This window comes from Ruditapes philippinarum, unplaced genomic scaffold (assembly GCF_026571515.1).
Source record: "Ruditapes philippinarum isolate M1 unplaced genomic scaffold, ASM2657151v2 ctg573_1_1_1_1, whole genome shotgun sequence".
In the NCBI taxonomy this organism is placed as follows: domain Eukaryota; kingdom Metazoa; phylum Mollusca; class Bivalvia; order Venerida; family Veneridae; genus Ruditapes; species Ruditapes philippinarum.
In genome coordinates, this window is record NW_026856765.1 from 7,367 (window position 1) to 30,592 (window position 23,226).

The 23,226-nt window shown below is 32.4% G+C and overlaps 1 protein-coding gene across 1 annotated transcript; it reads left to right on the forward strand.

The window, feature by feature from the left end:
* Positions 1-246: 246 nt before the first annotated feature.
* Positions 247-22,199, forward strand: LOC132747641 (exocyst complex component 7-like). Its single transcript, XM_060737078.1, is given in 21 exon segments — positions 247-363; positions 366-417; positions 855-939; positions 1,497-1,605; positions 2,175-2,292; positions 3,170-3,335; positions 3,955-4,027; positions 4,874-4,932; positions 5,795-5,834; positions 7,087-7,242; positions 7,639-7,743; positions 8,074-8,193; positions 8,679-8,738; positions 9,230-9,331; positions 11,759-11,825; positions 16,560-16,628; positions 16,999-17,119; positions 17,564-17,659; positions 18,357-18,435; positions 18,744-18,785; positions 21,894-22,199. Coding segments are annotated over 21 exon segments (2,073 nt in total). The 3' UTR covers positions 22,131-22,199.
* The last annotated feature ends 1,027 nt before the right edge of the window (positions 22,200-23,226 follow it).

Sequence of the window (23,226 nt, forward strand, 5' to 3'; positions counted from 1 at the left end):
TCCTTTGGTTGGTATGGTGGTGGGTTCATTGATTTCTTTTAACACATAATTATAGTTTATATATGAGTTAAGTTAATTTTGTTTAACTTGATCTGTATCTGTGAGGGTACGTCGTAGAGACCAAAATCTGGCTTTAACACGACGGTGAGGGGAGTGAGTCTTAGTCACAAAGTTTTACAGAGTTTTTGAATTGTTGATTACCATATGCATATAATAAAATGTTATTCATTTTATTTTGAATAGGAAATGAGTAACCTATCATTGTTGAGAGATGCTCTAAAGAAAAGCAACACCAACACAGAGATGATATGCTGGCATTCAGATTCACAAGTTTTGAAGGAACGTCTACGTAGACTTGAAGCCAAACTATTGTACCTGTTTACAATGAAACAGAAAACTTGAGGCGGAGACAAGAGAGTATCTTTTTTAATGAAAAAAGAAATCATTGATAATGTCAATGACAGATAAGTAAAATAACTTGACTAGTTGGGTTATCCTACTCACTCTTGCAACCACTTCTTTGTCACTCTTGTTTACAGATTTATGTACTTCTTTATAACTCATTTACAAATGAAAGCTTGAAATTTTGAAATTTCTTTTGGATTATACTTTCTGTTAAATGTACTCATAAATCTATCAGTTATTTTACCTTCAAAGTCAATGTCACAGGGACCAAAATGATTTTTCTTTTTTATAAGAATAGGACTAAGATAGCAGTAATTTCAGATTTGATTCAAGTGAGAGATTTAAGGACCATCATTGGCCTTTCATAACATAAATATCTATTCATAAAATTGGTTCTCTTAATTTGCATATATATATTCATTATAATTATTCACTTAACTTGAATACAGATATAGATAAAACAATGACAACATTAGATCATGTCTTAGGATATTACCATATATCACAAGAAGCTGAGATGATGATCAAGGATGGGTAATACCTTTTCCTGTAGAATGTTTTATTAATTAATTAACCCAGCAATTCTGTAATGGACTTGTCCTGTCTTGATGCTGGAACTGTCCATTGCTACATTAAGGACTTTCAACATCGAAATACTATTTTAGTATTATTTAGTAACTACATAGTCAGACTGCACAGACAAAGGGCTGTTTTTTTCCCTTTGCACAAGTACCCAGAGAGATAGATCATAACAATTTTTCATTGTTAAGTATTTAGGTTGTGTTCAATCTTTGCCACCTTTACACATTGACTGGTAACATAATAATCACAGATGTACTATTTAATCACTAAATTTTGAAGAAATTGTCAATATTTGTTAAATTTGAATTTCATTTGTTAAGCATAAAATTTGACATTCATTGCTTAGTACTGGTTAGGTTTAGAAATTGATTTTGAAAGTGTGTACATTAACTTCTAGCTCCCTACACAGTAAAATAAATAATGTATAAATTAACATTTGTAAAACAGTTTGTAACATAAGAAAGAAGGACAATTGGATAATAATAATGATGATGATATATTGATTTTAGACCAGAGATGCATGGTTTAGACAGGTATCTTCAACAGATGGACAAGATACTAGAAGCTCTGAATTATTTCAAGAAACACAATCAAAATACTGTGGAATTGAGAGATGTGGTAAGTGATATCTTCAACATATTATTTCAAACAGACTCTTATGTTAGACTGAAACAAAGACATCTTTGTGGACATCTTAGGAATTGGACTGACACAGTTTACAGTTTATTTGACCTTTGTTAAAATGATTTCTATTTAAATTACTACCTCCATCATTGATGAATATGACTTAGAAACAATTATGAATAAGATATGTTTGGTATGGAAATTATAAAAATATTATCATAAATATGTTTTAGACATATAAATTGGGCATTTGTGGCCGAGTGGTTTAGGTCTCTTTCTTCAAACCACTTGCCTCTTAGTGCTTTGGATTCGAATCCTGTCAGCAACCTTTAATTTTTTGATGTGAGGAAGATATCCGGCTAGCTAACGAAATGTCAGTGGTTCTGCTCAGGTGCTGGTTTGTGCCTGAAATAATGCATGGAAGGACACCTGAGGTCTTCCTCAACTAGTAAAACTCGAAAAGTTGCCATATTATCTATACAGTACTGTGTTGGTGCAACGTAAAACCCAACCAAAAGGACAAAAATGACATAAATGTTTTATGCATAGTTTTGTAATTTTAGGCTGCTTTGTTTGAACAAGGGAAGGACTGTTTACACGCAGAGTTTCAGACATTGTTAGCTCGACATGGTCGTCCAGTACCTCCAGTCTGTATTCTAGATCTTATTGGTAGTGATGAAGGTAAAAATATCAATAATTCAGTAATAACTATAATATTATATATCTTCTTATATGATTGCAGTGTTTGAAATTAGCAGAAGTCCAATAGCCCCTAACTACTAAATTTCTCCTGGGGCTTCCGACTTTTCACAGTTACAAGCTCAACCAGGCTACTGTATTCTCAGAGGCAATATAAACAACTGTTTTGAACAAATGAATCGTGCTAGTGAAATGTCTTTTGGGCTAGTGAATATTTCAATCTGGTAGTCCGACCAGCCTAGTGGATTCAAATCCGAATTTCTTACACTGTGATTGATTTGCATATTCTTGTATTTTATTTCATTTGAAAAAGATGTTACGCCTTTTCATTGAATAGCACTTCTTTTTTCGGAGGACTTTGGATCTAAGGATGATGCAAACCTAGTTTTATGATGATCCATGAGAAGATGTTCGAAATTTACATTGACCAACTACTCATGTACTTTTCCCCAAAGAGCCTTAATTTATTGACCCAATATTGTAGATATTTTTGTACATGTATGTTACCTTGCATTGACCAATACTCAAAGATCATTTGCATTATTCTATGAAGTGCAAAAATGTTTTCCCCAATATTTGTGCAAACACAGCTGTTAACACACACAGATATAGGAAAAATAAATTTCATTTAATAATCACATAGGCCACTAGCTCAATTTCAGAATAAATTTACTCACAACAGTTTGAAAACTTGGACTAGAGTGAGTTACTTAGCAACATTGGCAGAGCCTTCTTGTCAGAGTTGATAGTTTATTTTTGTATTCTCTGTATTTCCTACATATATTTTCCTGTTGCATGTATTTCATAGCAACAATGCAATATTTTCCTCTGTATTTCATGTTTTCTTATCTATTTTCAGAATTACAAGGTGACCCATCTGAGACACAAATGGAACATCTACCAGAGAAAGTTATAGAAGATCTAAGTGATATCAGTAAATGGTTAATTACCAATGGCAACACTACTGACTTCCTAAAGAACTACATTACAATGAGATCTAGTATGCTTATCAAGTCATTGAATGGGTAAGCCGTAGTCTTGCACGTAATTGTAAATACAAAATGTATATCAGACATGTATAGAAACTTTTAAATTGGCTTAAGGTTGGCCAAGTTATTTTATATTTCTCTGATGTTGTTAGTTGCCAAGTAAAGTTACAGATCTTCTCTAAAGGTTTAACCAACGTGGGGATAGTCAAATGGAAGGGTCTTTTTTCACTGGTAAGGGAAGGGGTCCTTCCCTTAAATTAAGGGGAAAGTAACTTTGTATGAAAATTACAGGTAAAAGGGTTACAATTGACTTGACATCGTTTTCTGTATTTTTAAAGTACAAAAGTTAAGTAGATCTTATTATGATAGGTCAGCTGTTTTACCAAGGTGCCTGTTTCATACCCAATACCTTAAATTGTATAATAAATAACATCTGGATCTTTTCCTGCTTGATTGATATACCCCTTTTAGGAAATACTGATATTAAAAAACAACAACTAATATTGTAGCAGCCTACAGTAAAGAATCTGGTCAGACTTCATGGATATACAGGCTGGCCTGGTGCTATACTGTTGTCACAAATGAACATGTTTGTAATTGTAGCTGTCTATAGGGTTTAAATCATGAATAAGCTGAAACATGTTAATATTTTCAGGTTGAAAGAACATTTGAAATCAGCCAGTGGTACTAGTGTGACTCTAACTGCCCCTCATTCATCACCTGCTCTGGTTAGTATATACATTATTCTATATTAAAAATATGAAAGAACAAATTATGATAATGTTCATTTCTAATAAAAAATGACAGAAATAATGTTAAATGTATAATGAAATCAAATGGTCTTTTGTTGTTTGTTTGATTTTTAGCTCACCTGACCAAGAAGTGGTCAAGGTGAGGTATAGTGACGGGGCTATGTCAGGCGTCCTTCGTCGTCCAACATTCGTCATCAACAATTGGGTTGTTAACAGTCTAGCAGTCACAGTTTTGATTGGATGATCATCAAACTTTGTCAGAATGTTTGTATCAATGAAATACAGATCGAGTTTGAAGATGGGTTATCTCGGGTCAAAAACTAGGTCACAGGAGCTAAAAATAAAAAATCTTGTTAACAGTCTAGTGGCTGCAGTTTTGATCGAAATATTCTGGAAATCAGTCAGGAAGGTTGTTTTGATGATTTCTACGTTAAGTTCGAAGATTGGTCATCTCTGGTCATAAACTAGGTCACAGGAGCTGAAAATAGAAAAAGCTTGTTAACATTCTAGTGGCTGCAGTTTTGATTAAAATATTCTGGAAATTTGTCAAGCAGATTGTTTTGATGATTTCTAGGTCAAGTTCGAAGATGGGTCAAAAACTACGTCACACTGCCCAAATATGGAAAAACCTTTTTAACACACTAGAGGTCACATTTTTGACTCAATTGTCATCAAACTTGGCCAGGATGCTTGTCTAAGCCATTGCTTGCATGTGGTTGATGGGTCAGGGGAGCGATCTAGGGCCATCATGGCCCTCTTGTTAATTGAACAATAAAGATATGTCTGGAAATAATATATACATTGTTATTCTTTAACTTACAGGGACAAAAATTCAACAGGAATAAAGATACCCCTGGACGAAAAAGTATTAAAAAGTTTGCGTAGGTATCTTTTATTACATTACAGGAATCAAACAAGTCATTACTAACTAAACTAACTAACTGAAAGTAATTTTTTGTTGATACCAAATTAGTGTTTCCATTGATTTAGAATTCATTAAATAAGTTCAGGTGAAGAACTATGTTAAACATAAAGTCATTGAATTGCAGATAAGCACATGAAGTCATGGTACTGCAGATAAACACATGAAGTCATGGTACTGCAAATAAACACATGAAGTTATTATACTGCAGATAAACACAGCAAGTCATTGTACTGCAGATTAACTCAATGTCTGTGTTCTGCAGATAGACACATGAAGTTATTGTATTGCAGATAAACACATGAAGTCATTGTACTGCAGATTAACTCAATGTCTGTGTCCTACAGATAAATGCATAAAATAAATGTACTGCAGATAAACAATTAAAGTCATTGTACTGCAGATAAACACATGAAGTTCTTGTACTGCAGATAAACACATAAAGTCATTGTACTGCAGATAAACACATGAAGTCATTGTACTGCAGATAAACACAAATTCATTGTACTTCAAATTAACACACATTCATTGTACTGCAGATAAACACATAAAGTCATTGTACCACAATTAAACACATAATGTCATTGTACTGCAGATAAACACATGGAGTCTTTTTTTTACTGCAGATAAACATATAGTCGTTGTACTGCAGGTAAAAACATGAAGTCATTGTACTGCAGATAAACACATAGTACAGATGAATTCCTAAAATCATTGAATGTATAATAAAAAGGGATGCTGATAAATGCTTACATTCATGGTACATTTGTACTTTGTATTGCAGATAAACATATTCTTGTTTTATGTGATTATTATTGTAGGAGAACTAACAGTAGGTCAAACAGTATAGCAAAAGGTACGGTAATCTGTACTCTGATTCCTCCCGAACCGATTTTCCTGTTTTGTTACACAATGCCTGTAATTTTGGTTTTAGATTTGTTCCATTCAGAAAAAATATATTCAGTATTTTACCGTACCCACACAACATTATCCTTAGTTATAGGGGAAGTCCTGCAGCATACTCAGAATGAAATTTGGAGTCTATCCACCCTTCAATTTGTCATCTTTTGTTTTCTTGTATTCAAATTACTATCTCTAAAATTTTGTTTCAATTTTACTTGTTTAAACAAAATTATTTTATGTTAATTTATTTCTTTTATGCTCACCATTTTTATCTGTACATTTTTTCTATAATTAAAATTAGTGGTTCTTCAAGTGTTTTACAATATACTATGATATACATGTATGGCAGAGGCAGAATTGGTAAAAATTTAATCAGTAATGCAAAATGGTTTTAAATGTACTGTATTTTTTTGGAAATTGTTTGTCTTAAAAAAAATTTAAGGGTGGAAATTAATTCCGGTAAAAGAAATTTTGGGCTTGTTTAACATAATAAATAATTCATAAAATAAACAAATTTTTTAAAACAATACTGTTAAAGTTTATTTTTGAATGATGTGAAACTGATTTTACATGGGGTTTTTTTTTTAAATATTTACAGACCTGTTTGGGCAAGGTAGAAAAAAACATTTGTAAAAAAAAAAAAAGAAAAATTTAAAAAGCTCTTTTTTTTAAAGTTTATTATTTTCATTTTTAGGGAAATTTTTTCGAAAAAAACCTCAAACCCTCTGAAATACCATTTGAAGCAGGGGAATTTTGTTTATTTAAATTTTAACCCATAAATGCAAATAAAAAAAAATTAATATTGATTCAACTTGAATTCCAAATTTTAATTTTTTGGAGTAATACAAAAAATAAAATAATTGTTAAATACAAACTAACAAAAATTAAGCATATAGCCTGATGTGCAGGTAGTCCACCGATTGTGAAAGCTATTTAATATTGATTTTTAGCTATTTAAAGGTACTCCACTGAGGTCCAAAAGCTTAGAAACATAAAAATTTGAATTTTCTTTATCAGGTCAATTGAAAATCACTAGAGAAAAAAATTTGAACTAATATCAAGCATGAAACTGCTAAGTTTTGGCAAGTCTTGAGATTTGGAAAAAAAAAGTTAAATGTTATTGAATGAACCGAGGTCTTGAATAGCTATGTAAACTGATCATTGATACAGACAGATTTAGTATATCAATGCTGATTATATGATATTGTAGCATGAAAAGGTTGATGTTTTGGTACAATCAAATGTTGACCATTATCTAGGTCATCGTAGGACGGGTTCAGCAGCTGAGATGATCAAGGAGGAACAGTGTGATGTTGATATAGATGTTTATATCACCGAGTTGACAGCTCTACTTAAACTCATGCAGGTAAGTTATACAATATTTTACCTGGACATTTTAAAGACATGAGTGTTATTAGAAATAATGTTGCCGGAAGTAATTTCATAACTTTAAGGTTTTATGTGCATTAGAGGAATAAGGAGGTGTATGACAAAATGGTCACTATAAGAGTATCTTGATATATGACTTGTACTGGACTTTCATAGTGTTTGCTAGGCTGCCAATTGGTGCTTACTTACCCAGTGCCATCCTGACCAAGCACTATCAACCCTATGCAGAATATAAATCCTGAAACTCAACCAATAATAACCCAATTATAATGTATAACGTGCAATTTCTAAGAAATGACACCATTTTACATGATTATTAGGTTAAAATGGATTGGTGTTATTATCTTTATAAACTGTCATATGATTTTTACAGAGTGAATTACAACTTCTAGTACAGATAGTGCCGGAGAAATTCCAGAGATCAGTGTATGATAATATTGTACAACCTGGTCTAGACTCAGTTGTCAATGAAGGAGAGGTATTTATTCTAGTTTTTAGTCTCCTGATATATCTGAATTGATGAAACATGAACATGGTATTTCTTTATATTATACTTTTACCTTGAAAAATTGGCATATTGTGACTCTTCCACCTCTTTGTTATGTAGCTATCACGGTTCAAATCAAAGATATTATTGATAACATAATTCACGCATTATTCAGTATCTGAAAATAGACATTTAAGTAATATGGCTTGGACACATGGATATAATATGAAAATAAGTTTTTATATTTATCTAATTTATAAAGATAAAGATTATGGCTGTTGATATACTGTATATATTGATGCTACAGCTGTTCTGTTACAGACTTTAGCAGCTTATTCCAGGAAGAGTATTGGTCGACATGAGTTCAGTTCTGTTCTGTCTATATTCCCTGTAGTCAAACATCTCAGATCCATCAAACCTGAATTTGATCGAAATCTGGAGGTAAACCTATGTTATATAATGGAAAATATTTATGAATTTTTACTCCCTTAAATTAGTGCTGTGAACCTTCCCTGCATTGATTTTGGAACTATCCATTGTTAGGTTGTTATCAAAATATACTAGAATAAAGTAGCCATCTTTATATGTAGGTCTTGTCAGACTGCATTGATGTATGAAATATGACGACCTATAAGATTCAAGTTATCAGGGGTCAAGAATTTTTCCTGATCTGTTGTTTATTTATAGACATAAGACTGATTTTCGGTGGTGTATGCACAGATACTTTTGTTTAAGAGGTACAACCTGGATTATAGTAATCTTAATTTTTACCAATTGTAGAGTGAAATTATTGAATAGATGTAGCATGAGAAAATAACAACATGTATATGTAGTATATAGATGTATAACCTTTTGGCAATGAAATATGATATAAAAACTGTATATTTAGTATGTTCCTCAGATAATTGTATGTGATTATATTGTAGGGTTGTCAAGCACCAACAAGAGCCAAACTTGCCTCTCTGTTATCTACTTTAGGCAGTACAGTGAGTATTGTTTTCATTAAGGGGACCTCTATAATAGATTGGTCAAGGTAGTCGAGTTGAAATTGTTTACCTTTGTTGAAAAGAAGCTTGTTAGGGACTTTTAGTTCTTTCATTTATGGAAGCTTTCTTGCTGTCTTAGAGAAGGTTTGTGGTTCTACAAAGGCGCCTGTTTGTTCCTGAAATTATGCATGGTACCTGAGGTATTTCTCTACAAGTTTCCATATGACCTTTACAGTGTTTGTGAGACTGAAAACATTTAAAAGTGATAAAAATATTGTTGTTTTTGTACCAATTAATGTCAAAGTTTATGTTTAGACTATTATATCCTTGTTATAAGGATTAGCTGTCAGATAATTTTTGTTCATGTCAACAAAAAAAGACTTAAGAATTAAATTTCTTTCTTCATTATTACTCAATGAATCCTATTAAAATAGTTGTTTGTTCCTTTATTTACTTATATCTGGTAAACAAAGCTTTTCTTGATATTTTAGGGTGCAAAAGCCTTGGAGGAGTTCATAGACAACATAAAGAATGATCCAGACAAGGCATCTAATATGCCCAGAGATGGTACTGTACATGAACTCACCAATCATGTAAGTCTGTAAATAATGTGCCTAGAGCTGGCACTGTACATGGCCTTATCAGACATGTTACTGTTTGATTAACCTACTTAGAAATCAATACAAATTTGAATATAACTGTTGGGAATTTCGCTCATATACTTGTGCCGTTAAATGGCGCCAACATATGTGTGATGTTAGAATACGTCACTTCCTATTTTTTAGCTCGACTATTCGATAAGAATAAGTAGAGCTATTGTAGTCACCCGAGCGTCGGCGTCGGCGTAACCACTTATGTTAAAGTTTTTGTAATAGTTCAAATATTTTCAAAGTCCATTGACATATGGCTTTGAAACTTTGCACACTTGTTCACCATCATGACCCCAACCTGTAGACAGGAGGAGGTAACTGTATCAAGCATTTTGACAGAATTATGCCCCTTTTTCGACTTAGAATTTATGTTAAAGTTTTTGTAATAGTTCAAATATTTTCAAAGTCCATTGACATATGGCTTTGAAACTTTGCACACTTGTTCACCATCATGACCCCAACCTGTAGACAGGAGGAGGTAACTGTATCAAGCATTTTGACAGAATTATGCCCCTTTTTCGACTTAGAATTTACGTTAAAGTTTTTGTAATAGTTCAAATATTTTCAAAGTCCATTGACATATGGCTTTGAAACTTTGCACACTTGTTCACCATTATGACCCCAACCTGTAAACAGGAGGAGGTAACTATATCAAGCATTTTGACAAAATTATGCCCCTTTTTCGACTTAGAATTTACGTTAAAGTTTTTGTAATAGTTCAAATATTTTCAAAGTCCATTGACATATGGCTTTGAAACTTTGCACACTTGTTCACCATCATGACCCCAACCTGTAAACAGGAGGAGGTAACTGTATCAAGCATTTTTTTTTACTATCAAGCACTAAGAATAGTCGAGCGTTGCTGTCCTACCGACAGCTCTTGTTGTGGTAAACAGTTATAAGTTATAATAGTTTAGATAGATGTATAAAGCAGACACAACATGTTGTACATTATTTTCCGTAGTATAATACCCTATCCGATAATAATAGTGCTATCCAGCTACGTTAGGGAATGTCTGTGGTTCTACTTAGGTGCCCACTTGTGCCTGAAATACTGAAGGGTGGCACCTGCGGTCTTCCATCGCCAGTTAAGTTCGAAAAGTTGCCATATGACTTATACTGTGTATGCTATGTAAAACTCAACAACAAAAAAAAAAGAGGAAAATACGATAATTATACCAGCAACTTTTTACTAAAATTGTTTATTTATAAACAAGCTTGTTGTTTGCTGTATAAATTTTCTCTAGTAATGCCGGAAAAGAAAATTTAAATTCTGATTCTATTTATCAGAGTAAGATCACATCAGAGATGCAATTCAGACTCAGTACATTTGGCTAAAAAGTTATTAAATTTTAAAAGAAACATCACCAAAATTGATAATACACTGTGCCAAATACAGTCGACTCCACTTATAACGAACTCGCTTATAACGAATTATCGTTAATAGCGAACTAAATCTCACAGCCCCGGCCGATTCCTTCTTTATTTTATATTAAATCACATTGCTTAATACGTACCTGCTTATAGTGAATTTTCGGCTATAACGAACCATTTTTTCAAGCCCCAAATGACGGAAAACATTTAAATTTCCTCGGTTATAACAAACTGTTATAATTGAAATATTGGGATGCGCTCGGTTAGGATCAGTACATGAATAACACTAACTGATAATTAAACAATCGAATGATTGAACAGGTTAGTTATGACTTCAGAGAATAAAGATATTGAAAATTTTTCTCACAACATAATTTCCTACTTGTTACGGAAAATTTGTATTTCACACACTCAGTTGATTGCTGTAAATACGGTACCCAATAATTGCCAAGTAAACGATTTTTTGTGTTTGCAGTATTAACCAAATAGCAAAAGAAAACAAATGGTAAGAACTTCATAGACAATTAATACATGAATAAATATATGTACCATGTACATAATATATTGCTCAATAAAATGCCCTGCATTTAATAACCGCTGCAGTAAAATACTGGTTACACCGGTAACCAGTGAAGAGTATGGCTTTTACAAGGCAAATTTCACCATCCAAACAAGTCAGCAAGTTGTTGCTACTTTGCTTTTAGCGAACTTCGGATATAACGAATGATATTTTAATGTCAATTTGAGTTCGTTATAACCGGAGTCGACTGTATAGAAGCTGGGCAGGACATCAAGATGACGGTTCAGTTTATTATAAATATAATGAGCCGTGTCACGACAAAACCAACGTAATGCATTTGCGACCAGCATGGATCCAGACCAGCCTGTGCGTCCTCGCAGTCTGATCTGGATCCATGCTGGTCGCAAACGCATTATGTTGGTTTTGTTGTGATGCCGCTCATATTAAACTTGAAGTTTTATAATGTATATTTACAGACAATGGTATTTATGGAGCAGTTACAGGACTATGTTGAAACAGCAGGAGCTATGTTACTTATGCATGGTAAGTTTTATAATCTAAGGAAAAAAAAGAATGTACTTTATATTGTAGACTAGTAAACTGTGTGGAATATGGTTTTTGTCGTCTATATTTTGTTTTACCTTGAGAAATACAAGGATGAGTAATATTGTTAACTACAGCAGGTTTAAAATGTTGTATACCAGCTGTCCCATACTTTATCTCAGTTTTTTTTGTATTTTTTTTGGTACGTCAGACTCATTGACTCTGACATTTTTATGTTCGAGATGGATTTGCTTTAGACTGAGAAATGTTTCACAATGACAAATTGTTCTCTCCCATGAACAGAATCGATTAACCTAAGTCTTAAATTTGTAACTTTCTTTTTTGTATTCATTGCTGTAGAATTTTAAAATTTAGATGTACGTTTTAATTTTTATATAGATTGAATATTCAAAATATTTAATGCCCAAAAATAAGAGAAAAGGCAGATACCAAGTCTAATTAGAATCAATAGGATGTTTTAATTACTGTGGTTTTGTGTGGTAGAATTTATGTTTCTTTAGTATCATTTGCCTGTAACATTTCATTTCGTACAACTTTTGTTTTGTTTTAACCTTTGTTTTATTACAGGTGACAAATGTTTTTGTTTTATATTCCTACATGTACATACGAGGGTTGATTAGAAAGAAAGAAAGCGGAAATAGTTTATACTCTTGAAAGTTTTCTCTTTATGTATTCAAAATTTATGCAAACACAACACAAATCTATACTCAAATCAGCTCATACAAAACCTTTTCGACATTCTTATTTTTGTGATGTTTTCTTTTTATGACATCATGTACTACCATTGTGATTCATAATCCAAAACATTTTAATGAGTTTACTCTGAGAAATTGTACAAAATATGTTCAATGAAAATGGCTATTTCTGTATCCTTTTTGATCAATCCTCATATTTTGTAGTTTTCACCTATTCACATTTTAATATACTAGTATTTGTTGTTGGTATGAACTAAGTTTGGTGTTGATCTTCTTTAACACTGCTTGAGATCAATATCTGTATCCTAGGCAACCTGTTCTATGAAAGTTACGATGATTTACATTTTCATTTAAAAGCAAAAACATCTCAAAATTAATGTGAGCAGTCTTTATATATTAAAGATGGCTTTATTGGTATGTTTTTAATTGCTAAAATATCTTTGATTTGTACCCTTCATTTGAAAGGTCACGTAGGAACAGATGTTACTTTTCAATTAATATGTTACTATAGTATTTATGGTGTACTTAAAATAGTTTTTCTTTTACCTTATATCAGTTTTTTTTTGTACCATAAATGATTGTTTATTACTTTCATTATCCATATTGGTAAATAACAGTTCTTCAAAGTAACAAATCTCATGGTAAGAATAGGAAAAAATTAAATGCTAGAATTTTATCTATGTACATGTACGTTTTATTACAGTAAACTTATACCCTCCTAAATTTGTGTAATGGACTTGTCCTACTGTGAATTTGGAACAGTCCATTGTGAATTTTAGGGATTTCAATATGAAATATAATAATATGAAACAGATTGCATATAAATGCAAGCTGGCATGTGATCACAAATGCAGCATATGCACATTATTATCATGCTAGCATTCAAAGGCTGCATGCTGGTGGAATAGGCAAATCAGTATCACCTTTTAGCATTCAAAGAGTTAACAATAAACATGTCTGAACTTTTCCCAAAATAAAACAGAAAGATATGACTGAATATTTATTACTTTACAACAAAAAAAGATTAATTTCTAGCATTTAACATAAAAACTACAGATAAACCCATGATAGAGTACTCTAAATCCAACCAAATGCTTGCAAATGTTGAGATATTTCAAGTAAAACCCTTAGAATTAATTCTACACTGCATTTGATTCTTTGCCTTAGGATTCATTTTATATGAATGCAACTGCAAGACAAACTTGTATATAATTCCCAACATCCCACCACATGTATTTCATCAAAGACCAATTATTTATATACCATTTAGTATGCTCACCTAAATCTTTTGATAGTTCATAGTTATAAAATTGCTGTTTAGTCCCTCCTTCAGTCTGACTTAACTTTTCTCATAGCATCTTCATTTACTGACAGATATTTCAATTATTTGGTGCACTGGTGCCATTAATGGATCTTTATCATTAGCATGTGCTTCATATCAATTTGGTAAAGGTCAATGTTACCGAGGCTGAAAATAGATTTTCATGCTTTTCCTCATAGACAGGCATTAAACCAATGCAGAATTTGACTGTCTTAGAATTTGAAAGAGTGCATTCAAACTTGAAAGGGAATTCAGTATCAAAATACAAAAATTGAGCTACCAGCAATATAGAGCCTGGTCAGACTGCTAGGTTGTGCAGATGGCCTGGCTCTATACTGACGGCAAATGTTAATCACTTCTGGTTCCAGGCAGGTAAGGGTTAAGCATTGTCAAAGTAAGGATTTGAAAGTGACCATCAGTATTACAATATTTTAGTCTTATTTGAATACAGCAAAAACACATTCATATATATAATTCCTAAATTCTTGACATGTATTTCATCCAAGCCCATCATTTACCGGTTCACATTTTATTTATTTGTTGTATGTATTTGCTTAGTAAGAAGGTATCATCACAGACTTACCGTATAGAGCATGTGTTACATTGATGGCTTGTCATAAACTTTAGATTTGCTTAAAATAAATGTATTGCTAAAAAACAACATTATTAGAAACCGATTCAGTCAATTTATCATTTGTTTTATTAAGATATGAGGAAAGAAGTTTTGAAAAAGCGTTTGAAAAACAAGTCTCTTAATCACGATAATTTACATTATAAGTGTTCACAATAATAATTTTTTTCTGATAATTGTTGTCTACATTTGACTTAATACACAAACACTTGCCATTAGTGCAAAATTTCATGCTACAAAATTAAAAATTAAATAAAGCATTAATTATGTAAGTTTTGGGACACTTAAACTGTGCACAAGCACAAGTAACATATTTGGCATTGATATTTTTGGTACATTGTTTATATATATTTTGTTTTGAAGGTTCGGATTGCAAGAATATTCAAGCACTTGTTTTCAATTTTGGATCAATGTTTGAGCAATCCAGTGGTAATCTGACTGATGTATAGCACTTGTACATCTTTTCTTTTCAACAACATTATGTATTCATACACAGGATCTGCTCCACATATAATTGGAACTACTTTCTGTTTTGTCTAGAGAACAAAGAAAGTAGTTCTCTTGATTGCAGCATGTCAAAAAAATTCACATCACAAAATTTCTTCCTGAAATTGTTTTTATTTATGGATCGGTTGGTATATTATTTTTATTTTGTCTGTTTGGTTGTCTGTTTGCAGTCATATTTAACCTTGCCCATAACATCTTCATTTTATAAGCATATATCTTTATGCTTTTATTCCTAGACCAGAGCTTTTAAAATATGACCTTTACCCATGAATGACCTTGACCTTCAAGGTTAGATTTTCAAACTTACCATAACTTCTTGATTTATTAACAGACTTTGGACGAGGCTTTTGTATTTTATAAGCACATCTTGTTATTTTTTCTTTCATTGAAATGTCATGTAAATTTGTATATGTATGTGCTATTATGCCATAAAGATAACGTTTTACCTAAGCATTTGCATGGTATTTCCTGTCACACAATAATGAATAAAGCCCTTTAGTAATCTTGCTTATTTTTCTACAGGTTCCATGTACATATAATGTATATGTAATCAGTTTTAAGATAATGAATCAATAATATGAAATATAATTATAATATACAAGTATCATATCTGATCATCTTAATTGTAGTTTATGTGTGTGCTATATATATATGATATTATGTATAATGGAATGAAAATCTAGTGAATGCCAAAGTTTGTCATATTTACCTTCATTTTGCTAAGTTTGTGTAATGGACTAGTCCTGCATCAGTCTGTTGTTAAATTGAAGGATTTTAATATCAGAAAGAAACAGTTGAGCCTTAAATAGTAAGCCAGGTTGCAGTTCGTGAATGTACAAGCTGAAATGGCTCTATGCTGGTGGCAAAGACAATTCATTATCACGGCAAGCAGTACTTTAAAGGTTAAAATTATGTTTTAAAAAAAAAGTATGAATTTTTCTAAATGTGCATGATCCAGTTGTATTTGAAGTTTACACTTGTTTGGACTTTTCAAAGGACAAATTTTTATCCCTCTCTGTCTTGTTACACATCTATAAAACTCATTTTCTCATATCATATTTTACTTTTTTATTGTTCACTTATAGAGTTTAGAACAGTTTCATATCATCTAAACTCTTGTCAAAGTCATCTTAAACATTACTAATAAATTCAAACTACCATTTATTGATGTCATTGTCAGGGTTTCTATAACATAGTTTTTGTTTTTCATAAACATTGGTGAAATGTGTAAATTGTTTTACTTGGCATTGTTACAATTGAAAAAAATACTAGTATTTGTTGTAAGTATTTGATATTCTATATTTGAGCTGCGCCATGACAAAACCAACTTAATGGGTTTGCGACCATCATGGATCTAGACCAGCCTGCGCATTCCCACAGTCTGATCAGGATCCATACTGTTCGCTTACAAACCCTATAACAAGAAGAGAAACTGATAGCGAACAGCATGGATCCTGATCAGACTGCGCAGATGTGCAGGTTGGTCTGGATCCATGTTGGTCGCAAACCAATTATGTTGGTATTGTTGTGGCGCGGCTCATTTTATAATTATATTACAGGGGAACAAGCAGCGCCCAGTGAAGCTGTAGATGACAGGAAGAGCAGATTAAAACTGGCTGACTATTGTAGTATGTATTTATAATGTCCCATACGTTCATGATTCTATTTTTATTAAAACTTTAAAATCTTTCATATTGGGAAGCTGTCAAGCTATCTTACTTAAGGTTGTTGTTATACTCAGGTGCCTGCTTATGTGTGTTATAATGAAGGAAGTTGCGTACTAGGTATTTATCCACAGTCAAATTGGATAAGTTGCTGAATGACCTCTACTGTTTCACTATGATTAAAGACTTAACTACTTCTTGAAGTAAAAACTTGATTTTAATAAAATATGAGTCACTTAAGGAAAAAATGGTTACGGTAGTTACTTTTATAAAGTAGACGATGTATTACGGCTTAGATTTATTTTCAGGATTAATGTTAATTTTTATATTCCAGCCAAAGTGTTGTCAGCATTAGGTTTAAACCTGAGTAACAAGGCAGAAACTTACAGTGACCCCTACCTTAAACCTATATTCATGTTGAACAACTTTAACTACATTCTAAAATCATTAAAAAGGTATGGTATAAGATAAATATACTAACCCTTAGAAACCTGTATGTGCCACTAGTATTTCTGATCAGTTGCCTGCTAACAATGAAAGATAAGATTTTAGTAAAAAAAAGTAAAAACCACTTATAAAACACAGGAAGTTATTAAGTACATGTAGTATATTTGAATGAAAATGTGAAGAAAAAAAAATGAGGGAGATAAAAAAATCCCACAGAAATAAGTGTACACAACTTATCTAAAAAGTTCATGTATGTTAGAAAAATGTATGTTAGAAAAATGAGATACAATTAGAAAACCATTTGTGAAAATTTTCAGGGAGAGTAAAAAAGTATTTTCATTTTACATACATCTCACATAATGTAGTTGAAGGGCATTAGTAAGAAAACTATAGCATTTTATTTTGGAGAAATTATTACTTTTACTAACTTCAAAACTAAAATGATTTTACAGGTCAGGTCTGATAGAATTAATACACAAATGGAACAAAGATGTTGGAATGTTCTACGAGGAACAAATAATGGACCAGAAGAAAGCATACTCTCAAAGGTAAATATGATCTTTGTTTTATTTATTTACTTTTACCTTGCTTAACCCTTACCACACTAAATATCACAAATGGACTTGTCCATCTTTCAATCTGGACAAGTCCATTCATCATTTTTAGGGGAAATATGTACTGACAATAGTGAACACAGTATCAGATAGTTTTGATGAAAGATCTTTGTCTGCACTGGTCACATGAGTAGAATCACTTGATGACAGCAGGCTAATTGTTATCCTGAATATGAAACACTTCATAAAGTTAAATGGAATTCAGTTTCAAAATACTAAAATTTAGGGAATGGTCCCCTTATCGTTGTAATTTGTATCAGAAATGATGCAGAGCTACTTAGCTAGTGAGTCAGTAAAGAATAGGTGCCATCTCTTTCTTTATGTCATTAATCATGATATCACAATGTTAATGTAGTAAATTAATTATGTAAATGTCACTAACTTAAGTTCATCTTAACATAATATGAGCCGCGTCACAACAAAACCAACATAATGCGTTTGTGACCAGCATGGATCCGTGCAGTCTGATCATGATCCATGCTGTTCGCTTACCAACCCTATTACAAGTAGAGAAACTGATAGCGAACAGCATTGATCCTGATCAGACTGCGCAGCTGGTCTTGATCCATGCTGGTCGCAATCGCACTGTGTTGGTTATGTCGTGACGTGGCTCAAATGTTATATATTACAGCTGGAGTAGGGTGATGCACTATATACTTGAGATGAATGAACCAATGTCCTCACAGAGAATGTCCAATCCTGATGCAAAGGTTTGTAAAGTGCTGCACATGTATTTTGATAAATTGCATGAAAGATTTTATAAGTTTTTGTCAGTTTGCTTTGAAAAAAAGGCAAGATCATGTTTTTTGCGCAATTTTATACCACTTTTATAGTAGTACATGTACAGGAGAATACATGTCTTAATTTAGAAGAGTTGTCCTATTATTTATTTAGAAAAAAAACAACAACAACAAAAAAAACAACATAATTTTATGCAATTAAAAGATTTGTAATTGATTGTTGTTGTTGGAATATTTTGCAAGTATTTCTTGTTAATATATAAATATTTTAATTTCAGTTAAAAGATAAAGAAAAACAGAATATAAAAGATAAATTTACAGTAAGTATTGATTTCCTACATATTTATATATTTCCATGCTCTTCATCACCGCCATCATGTCAAAGGCAAAGAACATGTACTTGTTCAAATGCTAAATGAATAAATTGAAATCGATTATTGTTCTTACTCAGTAGCTTGTTGACCATTGTGATGACTGACAAATTATTTATGATGAGCATGAAAGGAAAATATATCATTTTGCATTATCATGCTAAAATTTGCTATACATACACCAGTAAGTCTTCCTCTTTTTTTATGGAGACTTTTACATTCGAAATCAAGTGATTATGTTGTATGCAGCAACATCGACAGTCTGTTCATTTCACGGGGGTTATCTCTCTCTTAGTATAGCATTAATAAACTTAAGTTTCCAAAAAAAGAATTGGTTTATTTTTTCTCGAAACTTATTATACCCCCAAAAACGAAGTTTGGGGGGGTATATAGGAGTCACCCGGTGGTCGGTCGGTCGGTCGGTCGGTTGGTCGGTCGGGCGGTCGGTCGGTCGGTCGGTCCAGACGTCCGTTGCATTTTCCTTGTCCGGAGCATAACTTGAAAACTAATGGTTGGAATTCAATATAACTACATACAATGGTCAAGCACATTGAGAGGAAGTGCAGTGCACAAGAACCATAACTCTATCTTAACTAATTACAGAGTTATTGCCCTTTGTTACTTTTCCTTGTCCGGGGCATAACTTGAAAACTACTGGTTGGAATTCAAAACAACTTCATACAATTGTCAAACACAATAAGGGGAAGTGCAGTGCACAAGAACCATAACTCTATCTAAAGTAATTACAGAGTTATTGCCCTTTGTTGCTTTTCCATTGCGTTTTTTTTTTTTGTCCGTTGCATTTTCCTTGTCCGGAGCATAACTTGAAGACTAATGGTTGGAATTCAATATAACTACATACAATGGTCAAGCACATTGAGAGGAAGTGCAGTGCACAAGAACCATAACTCTATCTTGACTAATTACAGAGTTATTGCCCTTTGTTACTTTTCCTTGTCCGTGGCATTACTTGAAAACTACTGGTTGGAATTCAAAACAACTTCATACAATTGTCAAACACAATAAGGGGAAGTGCAGTGCACAAGAACCATAACTCTATCTAAAGTAATTACAGAGTAATTGCCCTTTGTTGCTTTTCAATTTGCATTCTTTTTTTTGTCCGGAGCATAACTTGAAGACTAATGGTTGGAATTCAATATAACTACATACAATGGTCAAGCACATTGAGAGGAAGTGCAGTGCATAAGAACCATAACTCTATCTAAAGTAATTACAGAGTTATTCCCCTTTATTACTTTTCCATTGCTTTCTTTTGTCCGGACCATAACTTGAAGACTAATTGTTGGAATTCATTATAACTTCATACAATGGTCCGGCACATTGAGAAGAAGTGCAGTGCACAAGAACCATAACTCCATTTTGACTTATTACAGAGTTACTGCCCTTTGTTTCTTTTCCCTGTCCAGAGCATGACTTTAAAACTACTGGTTGGAATTCAAAACAACTTCATACAATGGTCAAGCACAATAAGGGGAAGTGCAGTGCACAAGAACTATAACTCCATCTTGACTAATTACAGAGTTATTGCCCTTTGTTACTTTTCCATTGCTTTCTTTTGTCCGGACCATAACTTGAAGACTTATTGTTGGAATTCATTATAACTTCATACAATGGTCAAGCACATTGAGAGGAAGTGCAGTGCATAGGAACCATAACTCCATCTTGACTAATTACAGAGTTACTGCCCTTTGTTACTTTTCCTTGTCCAGAGCATGACTTGAAAACTACTGATTGGAATTCAAAACAACTTCATACAATGGTCAAGCACAATAAGGGAAAAGTGCAGTGCACAAGAACCATAACTCCATCTTGACTAATTACAGAGTTATTGCCCTTTGTTACTTTTCCTTGTCCAGAGCATAACTTGAAAACTACTGTTTGGAATTCAGTACAACTTCATATAGTTGTCAAGGACATTCAAAGGAAGTGCAGTGCACAAGAGCCATAACTCCATTTTGACAAAATACAGAGTTACTGCCCTTTGATACTTTTCCTTGTCCGGAGCATAACTTAAAACGTACTGGTTGGAATTCAAAACAACTTCATACAATGGTCAAGCACAATAAGAGGAAGTGCAGTGCACAAGAACTATAACTCTATCTTCAGTATTTATAGAGTTATTGCCCTTTGTTCTTTTTCTTTGTCTTTCTGGACTTATTACAGAGTAATTCAATTAAACTTCATCAATGGCCAACCACATTGAAAGGAAATGCAACATACATGAACCACAATTATCTTTAATTGCCCACAACCATAACTCTATGTTTCAATTCTTTTACAAGGTATTCTGTTACTAGTAACATCCTCATTTCCGAAGCAGACTTGTGGGGGTATTAATCACATTTAGTGATAGTTCTAGTTCATATTAGCTACTAGTTAATGTATTCATTTAAAATTTTTTACACAGATCACTGGCCAAGACCCCTAGGATGGATTTTTACTCAGTTGTTACACTTTGTAATTTTAGAAAAAAATTTAGTTAGTAAATAGAAAGAACAATGTTTTTTTAAAGTTCTGGTGCATGTATTAACAGTTGAAACCTTTTTTAGAGAAAGTTTCATTTTGATTTCATATCTGATTTCTTGTTTGTTGAATAATAGGGACACTTTTTAATAAAACTGTCTCCAGATATAACCTTTGGGATATGTAAAAAGAGATTGTACAGCTTTTGAAATTTTTAGTGTATATGGTTTATTTTTACCATTTATAGCATTCTTAGCATTACACCCTTTTATGTGACAGTGGCAAAGTGATCAAATAGTTATCTAAGAATTGCTGGTCACATTTGTTCAAACCTGTCGGGCAAGCTGTTTTTTTTTGTGTGAATGAGCAAGGAACTTTACACTCATTGCTTAGTACTGGTTGGTTTCAGGCACAGATTTCGAAATTGTTTCAATAAGCATATAGTTTCCAACACAATCTAAAATAAATTTGTTTAAACTAAATGGTTTTGCGAAATAAGTTTTCAGAGAGGTATTTCAAATTTTTATTCAGGACTTAAAATTCCACAATGATATCAATTTTCTTTATTTTCAGGGTTTTAATAAAGAGCTAGAAGAAATACTCCGAACACAGAAAGGTTACGCCATTCCAGATCAGGAGTTACGCAGCTCCTTAAAGAAAGACAATATAGAGTTTATCATGCCAGCTTATAAGATATTCCTCGATAAATACAAGAAGATGAACTTTACGAAGAATCTGGACAAATATATCAAATATCAGGTGGTAGATGTCGAAGAAATGATCAATAAGTTCTTCGACACAGCAGCTTAAATCCTGACACAGCTGAATTTATGTAATGGACTTTTCCTGCTTTCTATTCAGTTTTTCTAATTTCTAACAGTCCATTGTTTAATTAAAGGGGGGGGGGGGATATTCATTAATCAATTATCTCAGCTAGGATGTGAGGAGTTGATAAATATGTTTTGATATCTATAAAAAATCACATGTAAATGTATGAGTAAACCCCAACCATACTAATTTATATAATGGACTTGCCCTGCTTTGAATTTGAAACAGTCAATTTAACATAGAAAAATTTGATATAAAAAAGTTGATATTAAACAGAGAACAATAGCTTGGACAGGTTGCCTAGTGGTACAGGTCAATCAATACTGCTACTTCTATTCAAAGGTCATGCAAAATAAGGTCATTTATGTCTGTTCAACAGACTAACAGAATTTTCTATCATTTCCTGTAATAAAAGGACTTCATGACATTGTATGCATGGTTGTTCTGCAAGTGGCTGATGTTGCCTGAAATAGTGCATGGAAAGTTAACAAGGCCTGACTCCACCTGTTAAGCCAGAAAGTTGCCATGTGGCTGTTACAATGTAAGCAAAATTGTTAGCAAAGGGAAACATAAAATGTATGCTGTGATATTGTCCTAACATTTTGCTTGAATCAGAATGTGCTTCATGTTTATTACTGTGCAATATTGAATTTATTGTTTATGTGATTATGTTATACTTATTGTACACTGTGCAATAAAAAGATATATAAACTGAATATTATAGTGTATGGTGTTTTTATTTTTCTCATTTTCCATCAAAACGACTTGCTTTTAGTGAAGTATGCATCTGAATATAAATAATATCATATAACAGGTTTTCATGATTATTCCTGAATTCAAAATTTTTATACTCCTGAAAACTCTTCTATATAAAACAATAAAAATAATCCTAAAATATTTGCTTAAAAAGTGGATTTATTTTTATGACACTCTCATTGGTGAGGTTTATCTTTCCATATAGGTCCATTTTCCCAGACACTATCAGAAGTATTGACTTTAACTTTGTATATATACTTGTTCAATATCAAAACTGTGATGCCTTAATAAGAGGCAGATGATCCTAAAAATGTGTTGTTTT